The sequence below is a fragment of the Anabrus simplex genome, chromosome 3 (assembly GCF_040414725.1).
Source record: "Anabrus simplex isolate iqAnaSimp1 chromosome 3, ASM4041472v1, whole genome shotgun sequence".
NCBI lineage: Eukaryota > Metazoa > Arthropoda > Insecta > Orthoptera > Tettigoniidae > Anabrus > Anabrus simplex.
In genome coordinates, this window is record NC_090267.1 from 137,949,918 (window position 1) to 137,967,202 (window position 17,285).

Consider the following 17,285-nt stretch of genomic DNA (forward strand, 5'->3'; position numbering starts at 1 on the left):
GTTCGAGTCCCCTTAGTTGCAAAGTTTTTTACCATTAGAATGTCAGCTGACAAGACAGGAGAGGTGGTGAAATAAAATTTCTAATAACTACATTGCGTGCCAAAAGCCTGGGTTAAATTCTAAATCTTTTCTCAGTGCTCATATGGCGTGAGGCCATATGATGCTGCTGATGGCAATTTGTCCATCAGATAGGGACGTAAAGCCTTGAACAGACCCTTTGGTGCTATTAGCAGGACTAGGCTATCTGCCGGCATGGGGCTTCATCCTCTCCCTTCCCACTATCATATATCATGTCACTCATTTCATCTCATTAACGCCTATGATAAGGTTGATGTCAGGAAGGGCATCCAGTCGTAAAAACTCGCCATCTTAACAAATGCTGATCTTGGATGCTTCGTTGTAGGCGTTTCTGTGGTAGAGATATGATTCGGCTGAAATGGAATTTAGAATGCTTGGTTCTTTCTCGACAAAATGCCTTTCATTCAACGAGATGAGATTGTCATTTTGGTGTAATGGTTAGTGTATTCAGCTGCCACACCTTGGAGGCCCAGGTTTGATTTCTGACTCTGCCACGAAATTTGAAAAGTGACACGGGGACTGGGACAGGGTCCACTCAGCCTCGGGAGATCAAATGAGTAGAGGGGGTTTGATTTGCGACTCAGCCATCTTCAAAGTGGTTTTCGTGGTTTCCCGCTTCTTCACAGGTAAATGCCGGGATGGTACCTAACTTAAGGTCACGGCCGCCTCCTTCGCACTTTTGCCCGTTCCTTCCTATCTTCACATCCCCCACAAGGCCCCTGTTCAGCATAGCAGGTGAGGCTGCCTGGTTGCTGTACTGGTCCTCCTTCCCAGTAGTATCAACAACTAAATTTATCACACTCCAGGACACTGCCCTTGAGGCGGTAGAGATGGGATCATTTGCTGTGTCCAAGGGAAAATCCAACCCTGGACAGTAAACTGATTAAATAATAATACTACACGAGAGGGGGGGATCATCAAGAAGATGGATACTGACATTCTGCGAGTCGGAGCGTGGAATGTTAGAAGTTTGAATTGTTGTGGTAGGTTAGAGAATCTGAAAAGGGAGATGGATAGGCTAAAGTTAGATGTAGTTGGTATAAGTGAAGTACGTTGGCAGGAAGAACAGGATTTTTGGTCAGGCGACTACCGAATTATCAACACAAAATCAAACAGGGGAAATGCAGGAGTTGGTTTAATAATGAATAAGAAAATAGGGCAGCGGGTAAGCTACTACGACCAGCATAGTGAAAGAATTATTGTAGTCCAGATAGACACCAAACCAATGCCCACCACAATAGTACAGGTCTATATGCCTACTAGTTCAGCGGATGATGAAGAAATCGAAAGAATATATGAGGAGATAGAAGATTTAATACAATATGTCAAAGGTGACGAGAATCTAACTGTGATGGAAGACTGGAATGCAGTGGTAGGCCAAGGAAGAGAAGGTAATACAGTAGGAGAATTTGGATTGGGACAAAGGAACGAAAGAGGAAGTCGGCTGGTTGAATTCTGCAGTGATCATAATTTAGTCCTTGCCAATACTTGGTTCAAACACCACAAACGACGGCTGTATACGTGGACGAGACCTGGAGACACTGGAAGGTATCAAATAGACTTCATTATGATTAGGCAGAGATTCAGAAACCGGGTGTTGGATTGCAAAACTTTCCCAGGAGCAGACGTGGACTCTGACCACAACTTGTTGGTCATGAAATGCCATCTGAAGTTGAAGAAATTGAAGAAAGGAAAGAATGCAAAAAGATGGGATCTAAACAAGTTGAAAGAAAAGAATGTGAGGGATCGTTTCAAGGAACATGTTGCACAAGGACTAAATGAAAAGGCTGAAGGAAACACTATAGAGGAAGAGTGGATAGTCATGAAAAATGAAGTCAGTAGGGCTGCTGAAGAAATGTTAGGAAGGAAGAAAAGATCAACTAAGAATCAGTGGATAACTCAGGAGATACTAGACCTGATTGATGAACGACGAAAATACAAGAATGCTAGAAATGAAGAGGGCAGAAAAGAATACAGGTGATTAAAGAATCAAGTGGATAGAAAGTGCAAGGTAGCTAAGGAAGAATGGCTGCAGGAGAAGTGCAAGGATGCCGAAGGCTGTATGGTCCTGGGAAAGGTACATGCTGCATACAGGAAAATCAAGGAAACCTTTGGAGAAAGGAAATCTAGGTGTATGAATATTAAGAACTCAGATGGAAAGCCACTTCTAGGGAAAGAAGACAAAGCAGAAAGATGGCAGGAGCATATCCAACAGTTGTATGAAGGTAAAGATGTAGATAATTTGGTTCTGGAAGAGGCTGTTGATGCTGATGAAATGGGAGACCCAATTTTGAGGTCAGAGTTTGACAGAGCTGTGAGTAACCTAAACAGGAACAAGGCACCTGGAATTGATGACATTCCCTCTGAATTACTGACTGCCTGAGGAGAAACCAGCATGGCAAGGTTATTCCATTTAGTGTGCAAGATGTATGAGACAGGAGAAGTCCCATCCGATTTTCGGCAGAATGTTGTTATACCTATTCCCAAGAAAGCCGGTGCTGACAGGTGTGAAAACTACCGCACCATTAGTTTAGTATCTCATGCCTGCAAAATTTTAACATGTATTATTTACAGAAGAATGGAAAAACAAGTTGAAGCTGAGTTGGGAGAAGATCAATTTGGCTTCAGAAGAAATTTCTTCTTCTTGCTATGGGCTTTACATCGCACCGACACAGATAGGTCTTATGGCGACGATGGGGTAGGAAAGGCCTAGGGATTGGAAGGAAGCGGCCGTGGCCTTAATTAAGGTACAGCCCCAGCATTTGCCTGGTGTGAAAATGGGAAACCACGGAAAACCATCTTCAGGGCTGCCGATGTAGGAACACGTGAAGCAATCCTGACTTTACGTCTGATCTTAGAGGATCGAATCAAGAAGGACAAGCCCACGTACATGGCATTCGTAGATCTAGAAAAGGCATTCGATAATGTTGATTGGACCAAGCTATTTAAGATTCTGAAGATGATAGGGATCAGATACCGAGAACGAAGAATTACCTACAATCTGTATAAAAATCAGTCTGCAGTGATAAGAATCGAGGGCTTTGAAAAAGAAGCAGCAATCCAGAAAGGAGTGAGGCAAGGTTGCAGTTTTCCCCCCCTCCTTTTCAATGTTTACATAGAATAGGCAGTAAAGGAAATCAAAGAGAAATTTGGAAAGGGAATCACAGTCCAAGGAGAGGAAATCAAAACCTTGAGATTTGCCGATGATATTGTTATTTTATCTGAGACTGCAGAAGATCTTGAGAAGTTGCTGAATGGTATGGACGAAGTCTTGGGTAAGGAGTACATGACGAAAATAAATAAGTCCAAAACAAAAGTAATGGAGTGCAGTCGAAGGCAGATGATGTAGGAAATATTAGATTAGGAAATGATGTCTTAAAGGAAGTAGATGAATATTGTTACTTGGGTAGTAAAATAACTAACGGTGGCAGAAGTAAGGAGGACATAAAATGCAGACTAGCACAAGCAAGGAAGAGCTTTCTTAAGAAAAGAAATTTGCTCACTTCAAACATTGATATCGGAATTAGAAAGATGTTTTTGAAGACTTTCGTGTGGAGTGTGCCATTGTATGGAAGTGAAACATGGACGATAACTAGCTCAGAAAGAAAGAGAATAGAAGCTTTTGAAATGTGGTGTTACAGAAAAATGCTGAAGGTGAGATGGATAGATCGAATCACGAATGAAGAGATACTGAATCAAATTGGTGAGAAGAGATCGATTTGGCTAAATTTGACGAGAAGAAGAGATAGAATGATAGGACACATCTTAAGACACCCAAGACTTGTTCAGTTGGTTTTTGAAGGAAGTGTAGGTGGTAAGAACGGTAGGGCTAGACCAAGGTATGAATATGACAAGCAGATCAGAGCAGATGTAGGATGCAATAGTTACGTAGAAATGTAAAGGTTAGCACAGGATAGGGTGGCATGGAGGGCTGCATCAAACCAGTCTATGGACTGATGACTCAAACAACAACAACATTAACGGCACTTATTGGCATAAGACTGATCCAAGTTCTACTCTCTGGTTTGATGATTTCGCGTATTGAATGTGATAACGAACAGAAGACAATCGTTAATCCTCCTCATTCAGTGCAGTGAGGTCGTCATTTTGAACAAGTAGCAACATTAACATCATCTGATGGCAAAAGACTGAACCAAGTCCTGATGCCAGCTTTGATGTAATCACATTACAGAGAGGGAAATTAGCAAATAACAATAGTTCAATATTCAATATATTTGCGTTCTGTGCATTTAAATGTCTGGTTAGTAGACATCGTATCCATTTGCTCGCTCTATCTAAATGGCAGATTTCAAGAGTGAATTAGAAACTGGTGATTATTTATCAGGAGATTATGTTAATTAATTGTTTCACGATATTCTCTCCAGAGAAACATATTTTAGGCCATAAAATGATTTTTCTTTTCTTTGAAGCTTGGAGCTTTGGACTTAGTCCAACCAGCTATACTGTACTTCCGCAGAAATATGTCAGCAGTAATCCGTCGGGAGAACATTATGTCTATGAAATGAATTCCTCGCTGTTACTGAACAGCTGTTATCCAGTTAACTTTTAAAAATTTTACCTTACAGCTCAAAATGAATATTTAACTTCATTAAAGGGCTTCTAAAACTTGGAAACTGAGAACTAGGCGAAATGGCACTATCAAGATTTAACAAAAGAGGATTTCAAAAAATGTTCTATGAAATTTACTTTGTTCTTCTTTTCCCCCAAGTGAGAGTACAAGTTTTCCGTTTCTGAAAATAACTTTTAATCATCAAAGGTTGTATGATTGTTGTGTCCTAAATCACCAAATTTCAAATGAGCCGACCATCCAACGTATTAAAAATCCACAAGGAAGACAAAAAAAAAGTAAACAAAGCCAAAGTGGCAAAGATAAATATGCAGTTACAGAGACAAACAACAGAAGCTAAAATGATACAAACAACAAAAGCTAAAATGATATGTTTGAAGAAAGACGAATTGAGTCAACTTTAGTAACAGGAAAGAGAGAATATTGGCTGCAATTCACAGACATAATATAAGAATATCAGAAGACTGGAGTAAATAAGACAGGCTAAGTTAATCAAATGGGATGAAGCAACCATTTCTCTCCATTATGCTCTTTCAGCAGTAGGTCTGCTGCTTATAATCACAAATCACCTTTTTCTAGAAAAGTTGGTACAGACTTCCAACAGTGCCTGGGAGTAATTTCTCACGATTACAGAACAGCTCTTATCCAGTAAAATTTTAAATATTCTACTCTATGGCTCAAAATTAAGATTTAACTTCACTGAAGGGCTTCTAAAACTTGGAAACGGGGAACTAGATCAAATGGCACTATCGAGATTCAACGAAACCGGATTTGAAAAAAAATTCTATGAGATTCACTCAGTTCTTCTTTTCATCCAAGTGAGTATACAATGTTTTCCAAAGTAGCAATATTTTGCCAAAAAACAAACAAGTTATCTTCAACAAATATGTTCTGAATAGTTTGAAACGTGACCAAATAATGTACGTTAGCATTGACCCCATAGTGTGCGATGACGTCAATGAAGTTAATAAAGCTGGTCTGTGCAATGAAATGAGACCGAATCAAAGGAAAACAGACAAAAATATTGCTCATGCAAAAATTCAGACGGACTCAGCTTCAGGAAGAAAGTGTTTTATTCCAAGAATAGATTTAGCACCAGCGAATCTGGGTATGCTGTGCTGAGTGGCTCAGACAGTTGAGGTGCTGGCCTTCTGACTCCAACTTGGCAGGTTCAATTCTGGCTCAGTCTGGTGGTATTTGAAGCTGCTCAAATATGTCAGCCTTGTGTCGGTAGATTTACTGACACATAAAAGAACTCCTGTGGGGAAAAAATTCTGGCACCTCAGAGCCTCTGGAAACCGTTACATAGTAAAAACAATAACATTAAAAATGTAATCAATCTGGGTATGTCATTTGTTCTTAAATATAGGCTGATGACCTTAGATGTTAGGCCACTTTAAACAACAAGCATCATTCTTAAATGGAAGCACTTTCCTCTAAATTTAGTCCTATGTCACAATGAATAAGCCAACAGGACAAACTTTAAAGTTGGGGTTAATCTCCTTACTCCAGTGTTTTGGACAGTTGTACATAGCTTTCTTCAGAGTACTCAGATCCATAGACGCGAACAACTGCACTCAGTATGGTTTGTAAGGAAATACTATAATAACTGTTTTGATTCCATTCAAATGCTGTATAAAACATGCAAAGTTTAACTTTTATTAATAAGGTATGTTAATAGTCTATTTAGAATTTCCAAATACTTTATAGACAGTAATTTCGACTGAGGGTGCAACATAATTTTTGTATCGGTTCTCAGAGTGGGCGAGAGTTTGAATATTCCCCTCTGTTTAGGCCGGCCAACTTCATGAGAACAGGCCCTAAGACTTGTTATTTATAAGACATTAACCCCTTAAGCGGGAAGCTCGCTACATACCGGCTCACTCCCAGGTGGGGAACGATTTCCCTGATTGAAGAAAATATTTAATTACTTGATTAAAAACAATCTTAGACTATAATGAACTATTGAAGGGCCCCAAGAGAAATATTTATTTGAATATAATGTATTTAATTGTTGGAAAATTATATTATTTTAATTTTTCAATACTTTGTGCAAGAATACTAAGTGCTTTCACACTGAGATATTGAGGTTACTTCTTCCTAATAACAAAGCTCTAGTTTTCATTTATACAGTAACTTTTACTTGAATATTTTAGGCAGTTCACTGACAATCTCTGCCTGGGAATACATTTTTCTGTATATATACAAATTTCAGATTTACAAAGTTCACATGTACTGTACTTAAAAGATTTACAACAGAATAAATTATAATACTCATGAAATTTTCTGTTATGTTGGTTAGCACTTTCGAGGGATCAAGTTTATATAGCCTACCTACAATTCATAAGTGACTCACACGGACTACATTACACTGCGATACAGGTAACATTAACAGTATTTACAGTCTTCACAGTGTTATGTCTTTTACAGCTGATCATTATGATACACACGGAAGCAGATCATGTTATATAACCAGTCTCGGCATCACATAAATTATATGGTTCTACTCCGAAGCGTGATCGTTTTCTTGGTATGTAAACTTCCACCCTAGCCACCCTTTCCATAGCAACAGGTTACATTTGCATAAACTTTCATCCATACAGTTTACGCTTTGAACAATTTCTAGTCATGTAAGATAATTTTAATTGTTTCCTTGTCACAAATTATGGATAAAAACACAGTAAAGGTTTCCACCTATTCAATACTAATATGTATTTACAATATTATAAATTACATGGAACTAGTTTCGACCCACCTAGGGGTCATCATCAACCATATTAAAGCATAAATAAGTTTTGTCGAATCCTAAAACATGTTATTTTTAACTGTAATAATCTTATGGATTTATAATTTATAAAGTGAAGTGTGGTAATGAGATGAGAAATGTTAGTATGGTACAGGTGAGTAGTAATTAATAATAATACGAGGAAATATACATACAAAGAAGTTTGGAACAAAGTACAAATGGGGTGCTTGGTGTTGTAAAAATTATAAACTCATGGATATCAGGTGTCCTCGTACTAAAGAATACAATGTAAAATAACACATATAAACATATATACAAGTATGTACAAAGTCTGGAGAGTAGAAAGTGATACTCTTTTAATGCCGAGTCGGCTTGACACTGATCAGCTTAAGCAGAGAAATTAGGCATTTGGTGTATTAAAGCTGTGTTGACTGGCAGCATTGTTGATTGTTGGACGTGAAGGTATTTTTGAATTTCTGGTTAAGAAGAAGGTGGATACTGCACGTGGATAAATTAATTCTCGGTTCTTAGCGGAAACCAAATTGGACCTGTTAAAAAGGAGAAAATCGGTAAAAAACAAAAAACGGAGATAGGAAAAAGGTTAACATAAAGTGAAAGGACGCTTACCTCGCGCTGTGGTGTGTGTAGTTTAGCTGATGGTGTGCGACTGGTGGCGGGAAGAGAAATGTGGGCAGAGAGGAGGGCAGGCGCGTGCGGGTTAGGAAGAGTGGGGGTGGCTCGGGGCGATGGGGGTGGGAGGGGGGGGGACCTTAAGGTGGAGCTGAAGGGTGCGGGAGAAAGGGTAATTGTCTCGGAAAAGTACCTTTGATTAGACTTAGGATTGAGTTTTGGTTGGCTGCATTATTGTTTCTGAGGAAAGTGATGAATAGATCGTAGAGTATGTTGGGTTTCTCTGAGATTTCATTGAGATTGTGCCTGGCGTTGAAGTACTGGTCTAGGTGTATGTAGTAATTTTCCATTATGTTGAGTAAAGGGCCCTTGTTTGCAAATTCGAGGATGTCCATGTCCTGTTCAATATTGGTGAAATTATGGTTATAATCTTGCATGTGTTGGCCGATGGCTGAAAACCTGTTGTATTTTATTGCGTTAGTGTGTTCGTGGTATCTGGTATTGAAGTTTCTTCCGGTTTGTCCAATGTAGGATTTTTCACAGGTGTTGCATTTGATCCTATAAACTCCTGATTTTAAAAAACTGCTGGTCTTGTTGATGTGTGAAGTATTGTGTAAAACGTTCGTGTTCTTATTGTTGGTTTTGAAGGCTTTTTTTAACGCCTTGTTTCTTGAAGAAATTGGTTAACTTGTAGATATCATTGTTCAACGTGAAGGTGGAAAATGTTAGAGGTTTAGTTATTTCTTTTTTGAGGGTAGTTTTAGGGCGATGTTTGTGTTTATTGATTATCCTTTCTATAAAATGATTGCTGAAGCCGTTGAATTTTGCCATTCCGCGGATTGTGTTAAGTTCGTTCTTTAGATCTTTCTTGGACATAGGTATGCTGAAGGCTCGGTGAACTAGGTTATTGTATGTGGCTCGTTTGTGGGACTGGGGGTGCACTGAATCTTGGCGAATGGTGGAGGCTGTTTGAGTAGGTTTTCTGAATATTTTATAACTGAAAGAATCTGAGTTTCTAGTGACAGTTAAATCTAGGAAGTTGATTTTTTAATTTGATTCGGATTCTAGTGTGAATTTGATATGAGAATCAATAGTGTTGAGTCTTAAGAGGGCGGTAGAGGCATTAATTGATTTCTCATTCATGATTACGAAGACATCGTCAATATATCTGGCCCAAAAGAGAATGTTTCCAAATTCATTGTCAATTTTGGTGTATTCGAGGAAGTCCAGGTATATTTCTGCCAAGATGTCCGAGGCCGGTGACCCCATTGCCAAACCATCTTGTTGATATATAACATTGTCGAAAGTGAAGAAGTTATTGTTGACGATTAGTTTTAATACTGTGATAAAGTCTTGTATCTCTAGTTTGCTTAAGTGGCTGTTTTTGTTTAAATTGTTTTTAATTATCGGAATTAATTTTGATACTTGTATGCTTGGGTACATGTTCACAATATCGAAAATGTGGATAGAGTAATCCGGTTGCAAATTGAACTTGTTAAGTTTTTCTACTAGCTCTGATGTGTTTTTAATAGATTTTTTTTGGATAAAAATTGATCATTTTTTCTTAAGAAACATTGGATGAATTGTGATAATTTGTATAAGGGGCTTGGTCTATAGTTGATAATTGGGCAGATGGGACCTCCGGCTTTGTGCATCTTGGGGAGAGCTTTAGCAGTGGGGAGTCCTGGGTTCATATGTATGAGTTTGGATTTTTCCTGTTCAGTAAATAAAAATGAAGTGTTTTTAAGAGTTTGTTTAAGTAGTCTTTGAATTTTTTGGGTGGGGTCATTTTTGATTATGGAAAATGAGCTGTCTGTGGGTTTTAATTAATGTACACATTGTAAACTATGTAAATATCACCTAAAGCACAACTTTTTGTAAACATTTTTTAGCATAAGACCTTTGTATTTAGTTTTAAGTTCTAATGTTTAATAGGTTTAAAGACTTGACCTTAAGATTATTATTAGGCTGAAGATGCCCAAAACTAGGGCGAAACATGTCCCTAATTAGTGTCTGTAATTCATGTAGGATTTAATCACTACAGAATATGAAATGAAATGTCGTATGGCTTTTAGTGCCGGGATATCCCAGGACGGGTTCGGCTCGCTAGGTGCAGGTCTTTCTACTTGACACCCGTAGACGACCTGCGCGTCGTGATGAGGATGAAATGATGATGAAGACAACATATACACCCAGCCCCTGTGCCATTGGAATTAACCAATTAAGGTTAAAATCCCCGACCCGGCCGGGAATCGAACCCAGGACCCTCTGAACTGAAGGCCAGTACACTGACCGTTCAGCCAACGAGTCGGACACTACAGAATATAATTGTATTGAATAGGTGGACACAGTAAATTTTATAGCAACAGGTTCTCATCAATTGACACTTTGCCATCAGGGGTATAAGCCTCTGAAAATTTTGTTAAGAGGTCGTCAAATACTGGATTTATCTTGTATATTTTGGGAGGAATTTGTCCGTTATTCATCTCATTGTCAGAGATATGTAAAAATCTGCGAGGGAAAATCTAATAATAATAATGCTATTGGCTTTATGTCCCACTAACTACTTTTAGGGTTTCCGGAGAATCTGAGGTGCCAGAATTTAGTCCCACAGGAGTTCTTTTGCATGCCAGTAAATCTACTGACAAGAGGCCGACGTATTTGAGCACCTTCAAATACCACCGGTCTGAGCCAGAATCAAACCTGCCAAGTTAAGGTCAGAAGGCCGGCCAGCGCCTTACCGTCTAGGCCACTCAGCCCGGCGAGAAAAAATCTCTTCTGTGCCATCAGCTCATAGAAAATAGGCTTAGTGAATAAGCGAATGTGAGAAATATAGTGTGCTAATTTAGGTTTCTGTACAATCCCCTGTGGCAACAGTATGGCGATAAGATGCTTTATTTCGTCCTTATTTGGTCGGACCTGGCCTTGATCTCAACTCCTTCATTTCATCTTACTAAACTGGGTTTTATGTGCGATTTTCTGCTGGGCATCTTTTGTCTGTTCAGCTATGTTCTGGCATATATTGTTATAAAAAAGTAATTACAATATTTTGTTCAGTTTTGTTCTCCGTAAAAACTCTCCCTTTACATCACAATGGAATTTTGGATCAAAGCGGTAACTTATTTGTATGTTTTCAGTATAAGTTTACGAAGAACTTGCACTGATTGAATTGTAATCAGTATTAGCGTCACCACTGTCACTGTCATAATCGCTACTTGAACTGGAATCGAACATGTGCTGTCTCTTTTGCGACTGCTGAACATTCGCATCAGCTGGGCCCGAATCCTGTACATTTGTGCCTGCAGTACTCATTCCAGGTATGCTCCTGTCACTTAAAAATTCCCCTTCGGCAGAACTTACTTCACTAATATCACTATTATCCCCACTAAATTCCAACATTTCGTTTATCATGACCCGTAAATCGTCTTCCTCTAACGGTGGGGGCCGGTAATTCCTTTTAGACATTTTAGCGGAAAAATGTAAGAAAAAGGATCGAATAGAAGCCTGGTCTCTGGAGTTTGGACGGAAATCATGAGTTTGAGGCTGATGATGCCCTTAATATGGGAAAAACATGTCCCTTAACAGTTTATAATAATATTTAATTTCTGAAAAAGATCTCTCTGTATTGAATAGGTGGATATTAAAAAAATTACACTTTTAACATACTTTGTATTTAAGTGGTATGTTCTGAGCAGTCAGTGGAGAGATAGCGTGGGAGGACATCAGTAGACGAATAAGTTTGAGTGGTGTCTTTAAAAGTAAGAAAGTTCACAATATGAAGATAAAGTTGGAATTCAAGAGGACAAATTGGGGCAAATATTCGTTTATAGGAAGGAGAGTTAGGTACTGGAATAACTTACCAAGGGAGATGATAACAAATTTTCCAATTTCTTTGCGATCATTTAAGAAAAGGCTAGGAAAACAACAGATAGGGAACCTGCCACCTGGGCGACTGCCCTAAATGCAGATCAGTAGTGATTGATTGGTTGATTGATTGATTGATTGTTATGTATTAGAATGACAGCAGAAATCAATGCCATTCATAATGTCAAGAAGCTACCTATGCTGTCAAACAACAAGTGATGACATTATTCAGGATACTTTACGATGAAATTTATTTTATGTAATAATTATTCAGGATGTCAAAAACAGATCAGATGTAAGGCTTTTCCGGCGTTTGCTCTATTAACCAGCGTTTCATCTTAGGTTTGAAACTAGACTCATCAGAGTGGGATGTATCAGACCCTACCCACTGACGCTGGGGTGTATGCAGGTGAACTTATCAGAAGCCCTTATAAGAGGCACAGTATGATAACTGCATACGGGAGATAAATCTCCCGTATGCAGTTATCAGTTATCAGACAGGATATTTGACCTCAAAACCTGGCCACAACTCAAAATGAGCTAGGGTGGATAAGACAACCCCAGAAATACCCAAAATAAGCTTAAACTTTTGCACTCCTATGTCGAGTGGAGTTCAACATTAAAATATTAGACTTGCGCTCCGATGTCGAGCTCCACTTGACATGACAATTTCTCATACTTTCAGCACTTGTATGAGGACTGTGCTGTGTTCTGGTATTGTAGAGCTATCTAACGGTCTCTAAGAGAACACTTTTTCCTATTTACAATAGTTCGCGGGAATTGCGGTAACTATTTTACGCTCTGTTATTCTCGAATGTTTATGCAAGCTCACAAATGTTGTTGTTTGAATGTAAACATGGCTTCTGCTTCGTCTTCACTCACAGAACTGGATATTTTAGAACAGTTAGTGGACAGTGATAGTGACGATGATGAACCAACAACTGACTTGGATGATTTAATAGTGAATAATGTTAAGTGAAAGTGAACAAAATGATAGTGATAATGAAACCGGAGGTGGTGATGCTCCTCCATAACCATGGCACGAGTGGAAAGCTGGCGATCCTGATTTACCTGCATTGTCATTCAATGAAATAATTTGTGGATACAAAGCATCAGGTAGGAACAATCCCTCAACACCTAACGGATTTTTTCAACTTATTTTTAGTGACGAGGTTTTCAAGCAAATTGCCGACGAGACCAACAGATATGCTGAAGTCAAAATTCAGAAAGTGAGAAAACTCGGTCTCCACCCAGAAAACTGTTTTGAAAAGTACCACATAAGTGAAAACCTACAAGGATTAAGGTATTTTGTGTACCTAATTGTAAATATATTCATGTGACATACTTATATTTTGTGTTATATTATTTTGCATTGTTCACACTACAACTGTTCATAGTGCAGAAATTAATTAGGAGTGGAGCAGGAAGCATACGCTAAGGGTAATGGAGTTCAAAAGGTTAAGGAATCCACACATCAAAATTAGAATAACAAAAAAGAATTAAAGTGATAAAAATAAATGGAAAGAATCATGAACTAAGAAATTTATTGCTAGTGATATATTTCAAAAAGTGCCTGATGAGAAGCTTTTGCTAAACAATAAAAAATGTCCCACCACTGCTAGTTAAAACTATCAGGTATATACAGTAGAACCTCGATAATTCGAAATCTGTTAATTCAAAATCCCGCCTAATTCGAAGAAGCTCCCATTCCCAGAAACATGAGATACAGTTTTGCATGTTATTTAAATTGTTTAATTCGAAATACGGATAATTCATAATTTGAAGTACAATGTCGGCCCCATTACCAAAATTCAGACTTTTTAATTCGAAACTGCCTTTACATTTTAAAACAATAGTATTTTACAGAGTAATTTCAACTCGAAATTTATCCGCTCCGCGTCATAATAGAACGCGCGTTCCGGAACGTTGAAGGGTATCTTTCCGCACTTACACTCACTTCGGTGGGTCTACAGTGCGCTTCATGATTGCTAAGTTGAATGAAATCGGAATTCTTTTGTATTCAACCTTTTAAGGAACGCCGTAATATCACGCAACAGGCAGTGTGCGGGAAAACAGAATCCGCGAACACTGGCGATGCCGACAGTTGACGAAAAAACGTGGCAAATATAATAAATTTGTAGGCACCGAACAATATTGACATTGCCGGTGAAACTGCATTGCTTTATTTTAATGCGAGCCCAAACGGTCTTATTGTTTTAAATGAGAAATTGCCAGCCTGGAAATCGTACAGTGTGAGAAATGGGGTTCATAGTAGTGCGTTGCAGTGCAGATGGAAGTGAGATACTTTATTCCCTCGTCATAGGAAACTTCAATAAGACACGAGGTTTTAAGAGCGTCGAGCACTTTCCATGCCAATACAAAGCATCTATAATAAAAATGCAAACAGTAAAGAAATCCAAAAAATAATGCATTTGCACAGGGGAACCGGCATAAATTATCCTCGTCTTTGAATTGTGCAATTTTTTTTCTTTCGTTGCGTGAGGTTATGTTTGTCAGTGATTTATCCAAGTGCATTATTTGAACATTGTAAATGCACCTTGTTGGATACATTTCGGAAATAGTTTTTTCCATAGCATTTGAAAGGTTTAAACTGTGAATCGAGGTGATTGCATGTATTAATGGGTCTTAGAATACTTCGTGATGCGGCAAGTGTTTACATTTCTGAAGTACGAGAGAAGTGCCATGGCGGGAAATCGTACAAGGATGGGGTCATAGGAAAGTTCGATTTTAAGGGCATCGGGTACTTTCTGTGTAAATACAAGGCATGTAAAATGCATACAGTATAGTAATCCAATTAATAAAGCACTTGCACATGGGAGCGAGCATAGATTTCTCCTCGTCTTCGAAACGTGCTTTTTTTTTTTTTCCTTTCTTTCTTTCGTTGCGTGAGGTTATGTTTACCAGTGAGATATCCGAGTGTATTATTTGAATACTGTAAATGCACCTTCTTGGATACATTTTGGAAATAGTTCTTTTTTCATGGCATTTGAAAGGTATAAACTGTGAATTAAGGTTAAATGCATGCAGTAACGGGCCTTAGAATATTTTGTAACGTGGCAAGGGTTGGTACTTCTGAATTGTGAATTGGCGGTTAATTCGAAATCACGTAATTCGAAGTCCTATTTTTGAGTCCCAATGACTTCGAATTAACGAGGTTTTACTGTAATAAGGCTAAGTCTCAGCAAAAATGTCTTTACAATATGTATCTTACAACCAAATACTAAAATCAATGATTAATTTCTGAGAAAAGAATTGACAATTACCAAGAATACATTGCAATTTTATCTACAGACATCAAATAAATGTAAGAGAAGAGTTACAGATGTAAAATTTATGGATTCTAATTTATCTAGAGGAACTTTAATGATCTACAGATAAACTACCTACTTACATTAAGAAAATACTGTATAAAAAGGACTTTAGTAGATATACTATGATATAAACTATATGAACAACTTAAAATTATGACAAAGAGGAATTATGTACACAGGACTTGAGTAAGATACATTTACAATCTGCTTCTTGCATTCAGCAAACGTGATACACTTCACTATTTAGGTGGCACCTGAGAGTTTGAAGCCAGACCTAGAAGTGTTTTGCAAATTGTTTCATTTATTTCATGCGAGTCAGGAACTTCCGAGATAACCCAGGTATCATCAGTGCTGTCCAATGTCTCACGGCAAATTGGACAAGTCTTATTGTTAACATTCCTGGAGAGAAAAAGAAAATGTAAATTAACCACACAATTTAAAATAGCAATCAATATATATATTTTTTTTAAAAACACAAAAAAACCACACACAACCATTAAAGGTTGTAATATCTTCTAGGAAAGAACTACATTTTTTAAACCCAACAATAATATTTGTAGTTACCATTAAAAATAGTAGCAAAATGGCACATCCTCAATAGGACAAAAACTATGCAAAATATTCAAGCTCTTCATGCCTTTCAACCATGAAATTACCGCGTTTCATCCCAGTGTGGCAACAGGTTCATCAGTTGGATTGCTATATCTTTTCAAGATGATGGCTGCTAGTGTGCTAGTGACACCACTGTAAATCTCTTTTGTAGGACAAAGGTTCCCTTCTGGGATGATGCTTTTTTTTTGGAGGTAAAAACCAAAGGTATATAAGTGGAGGTGCGTATCTCCCCTAGTGTATAGTAAATGCACTGTCTTACAAAGGAGGCTTGCAAGATGTCTTAATGGCACACTAGCGGGCAGCATCTTGGAAAGGTGTGGCAATCCAATTGATGAGTCCGCTGCCCCAATGACGTAAAACGCTGATAATGTCACAACTGAAAAAGCCTAATGAGCTTGAATACTTTAATATTTGCAACTGATGAAAACTTTCTAGGAGTCCTACTTTCTTTGCCCACTTGCATTGTCAAACAGGATATTTTCAGGGGGTTCATTATCATCCATTCTGGCCGTATATATGACCAGCCCATCTTAGCCTTGAAGATTTTTAAACATTAGTGATAGGAGAAACCTCACAAATAATATCAAATCCTTACTGTATCTCTTGCGCCACTGTCCAGTGATACACTGACAAGTGTAATAGACTAATGTAACTTGGAAACGATATTCTTTAACCCATGGGTAAATAATGCAAATATTGATTATTATTTTTTTAAATTATGACTTGTGAGGTATGGTCACGAAGTGTTTACATCCATTTACATTTATTATTATTATTATTATTATTATTATTATTATTATTATTATTCACATACTGTAAAATGGGGTGAATAGGGACAAAAAAGGAAAAAAATTATAATTTATTCTTTAAAATGTCAACTAAAGATATTCTTTCATTTAAGGGAAATTGAAGTGTTCTTCATTCTTTTACCTTTTCTGAGGATTTATACTTGTATTAGAGTGTATTCTGACATGTTGTAGAACAAGGAATAGGGGAAGGAAAACACATTTTTGTCGGGGTGGCCAGCCTGTAAGGCAGCTGATGTTCTGGCGCCAATTTTTTGGTTCAGGAAATTTTTGGTTGGTGAGCTAATTTCAGAGGCTGAAACGGTGTGTTAGGATTATAATTACATTTGGTGACATTCTTTGAACTACTTCTGAAGTTTCTAGATGATTCCTGTGACTAAACTGTGCATTATTTAATCTTTTTTAGAGACTTGTACTGTATAACTTGAAAGTGGGATGAATAGGGACAATGGGAAGAAAGTATAAGAGAGACCCTCATTCAAAAAATCATTTACCTGTGGATGCTGAAATAGTGGAAAAGGCAGTTTTGAAGGTGAAAAGTGCCATGTTAATACTTTCAGCAGTGGAGAAATTCAGCATTTCAAAATCTGCTTGACAAAGATATGTTGCTAACACGGATGGAGCCGTAG

At 37.9% G+C, this 17,285-nt stretch overlaps 1 protein-coding gene across 1 annotated transcript in view; it reads right to left on the reverse strand.

The window, feature by feature from the left end:
- Window positions 1–13,433: 13,433 nt before the first annotated feature.
- The window catches only part of LOC136867111 (RING finger protein 141), a 59,990-nt gene continuing 56,138 nt past the window's right edge, over window positions 13,434–17,285 (reverse strand). Inside the window, exon 5 of the mRNA XM_067144216.2 lies at window positions 13,434–15,637. Within this exon, the coding sequence (XP_067000317.2) occupies window positions 15,478–15,637 (160 nt within the window). The 3' untranslated portion in view covers window positions 13,434–15,477. The remainder of the gene's footprint in view (window positions 15,638–17,285) is intronic.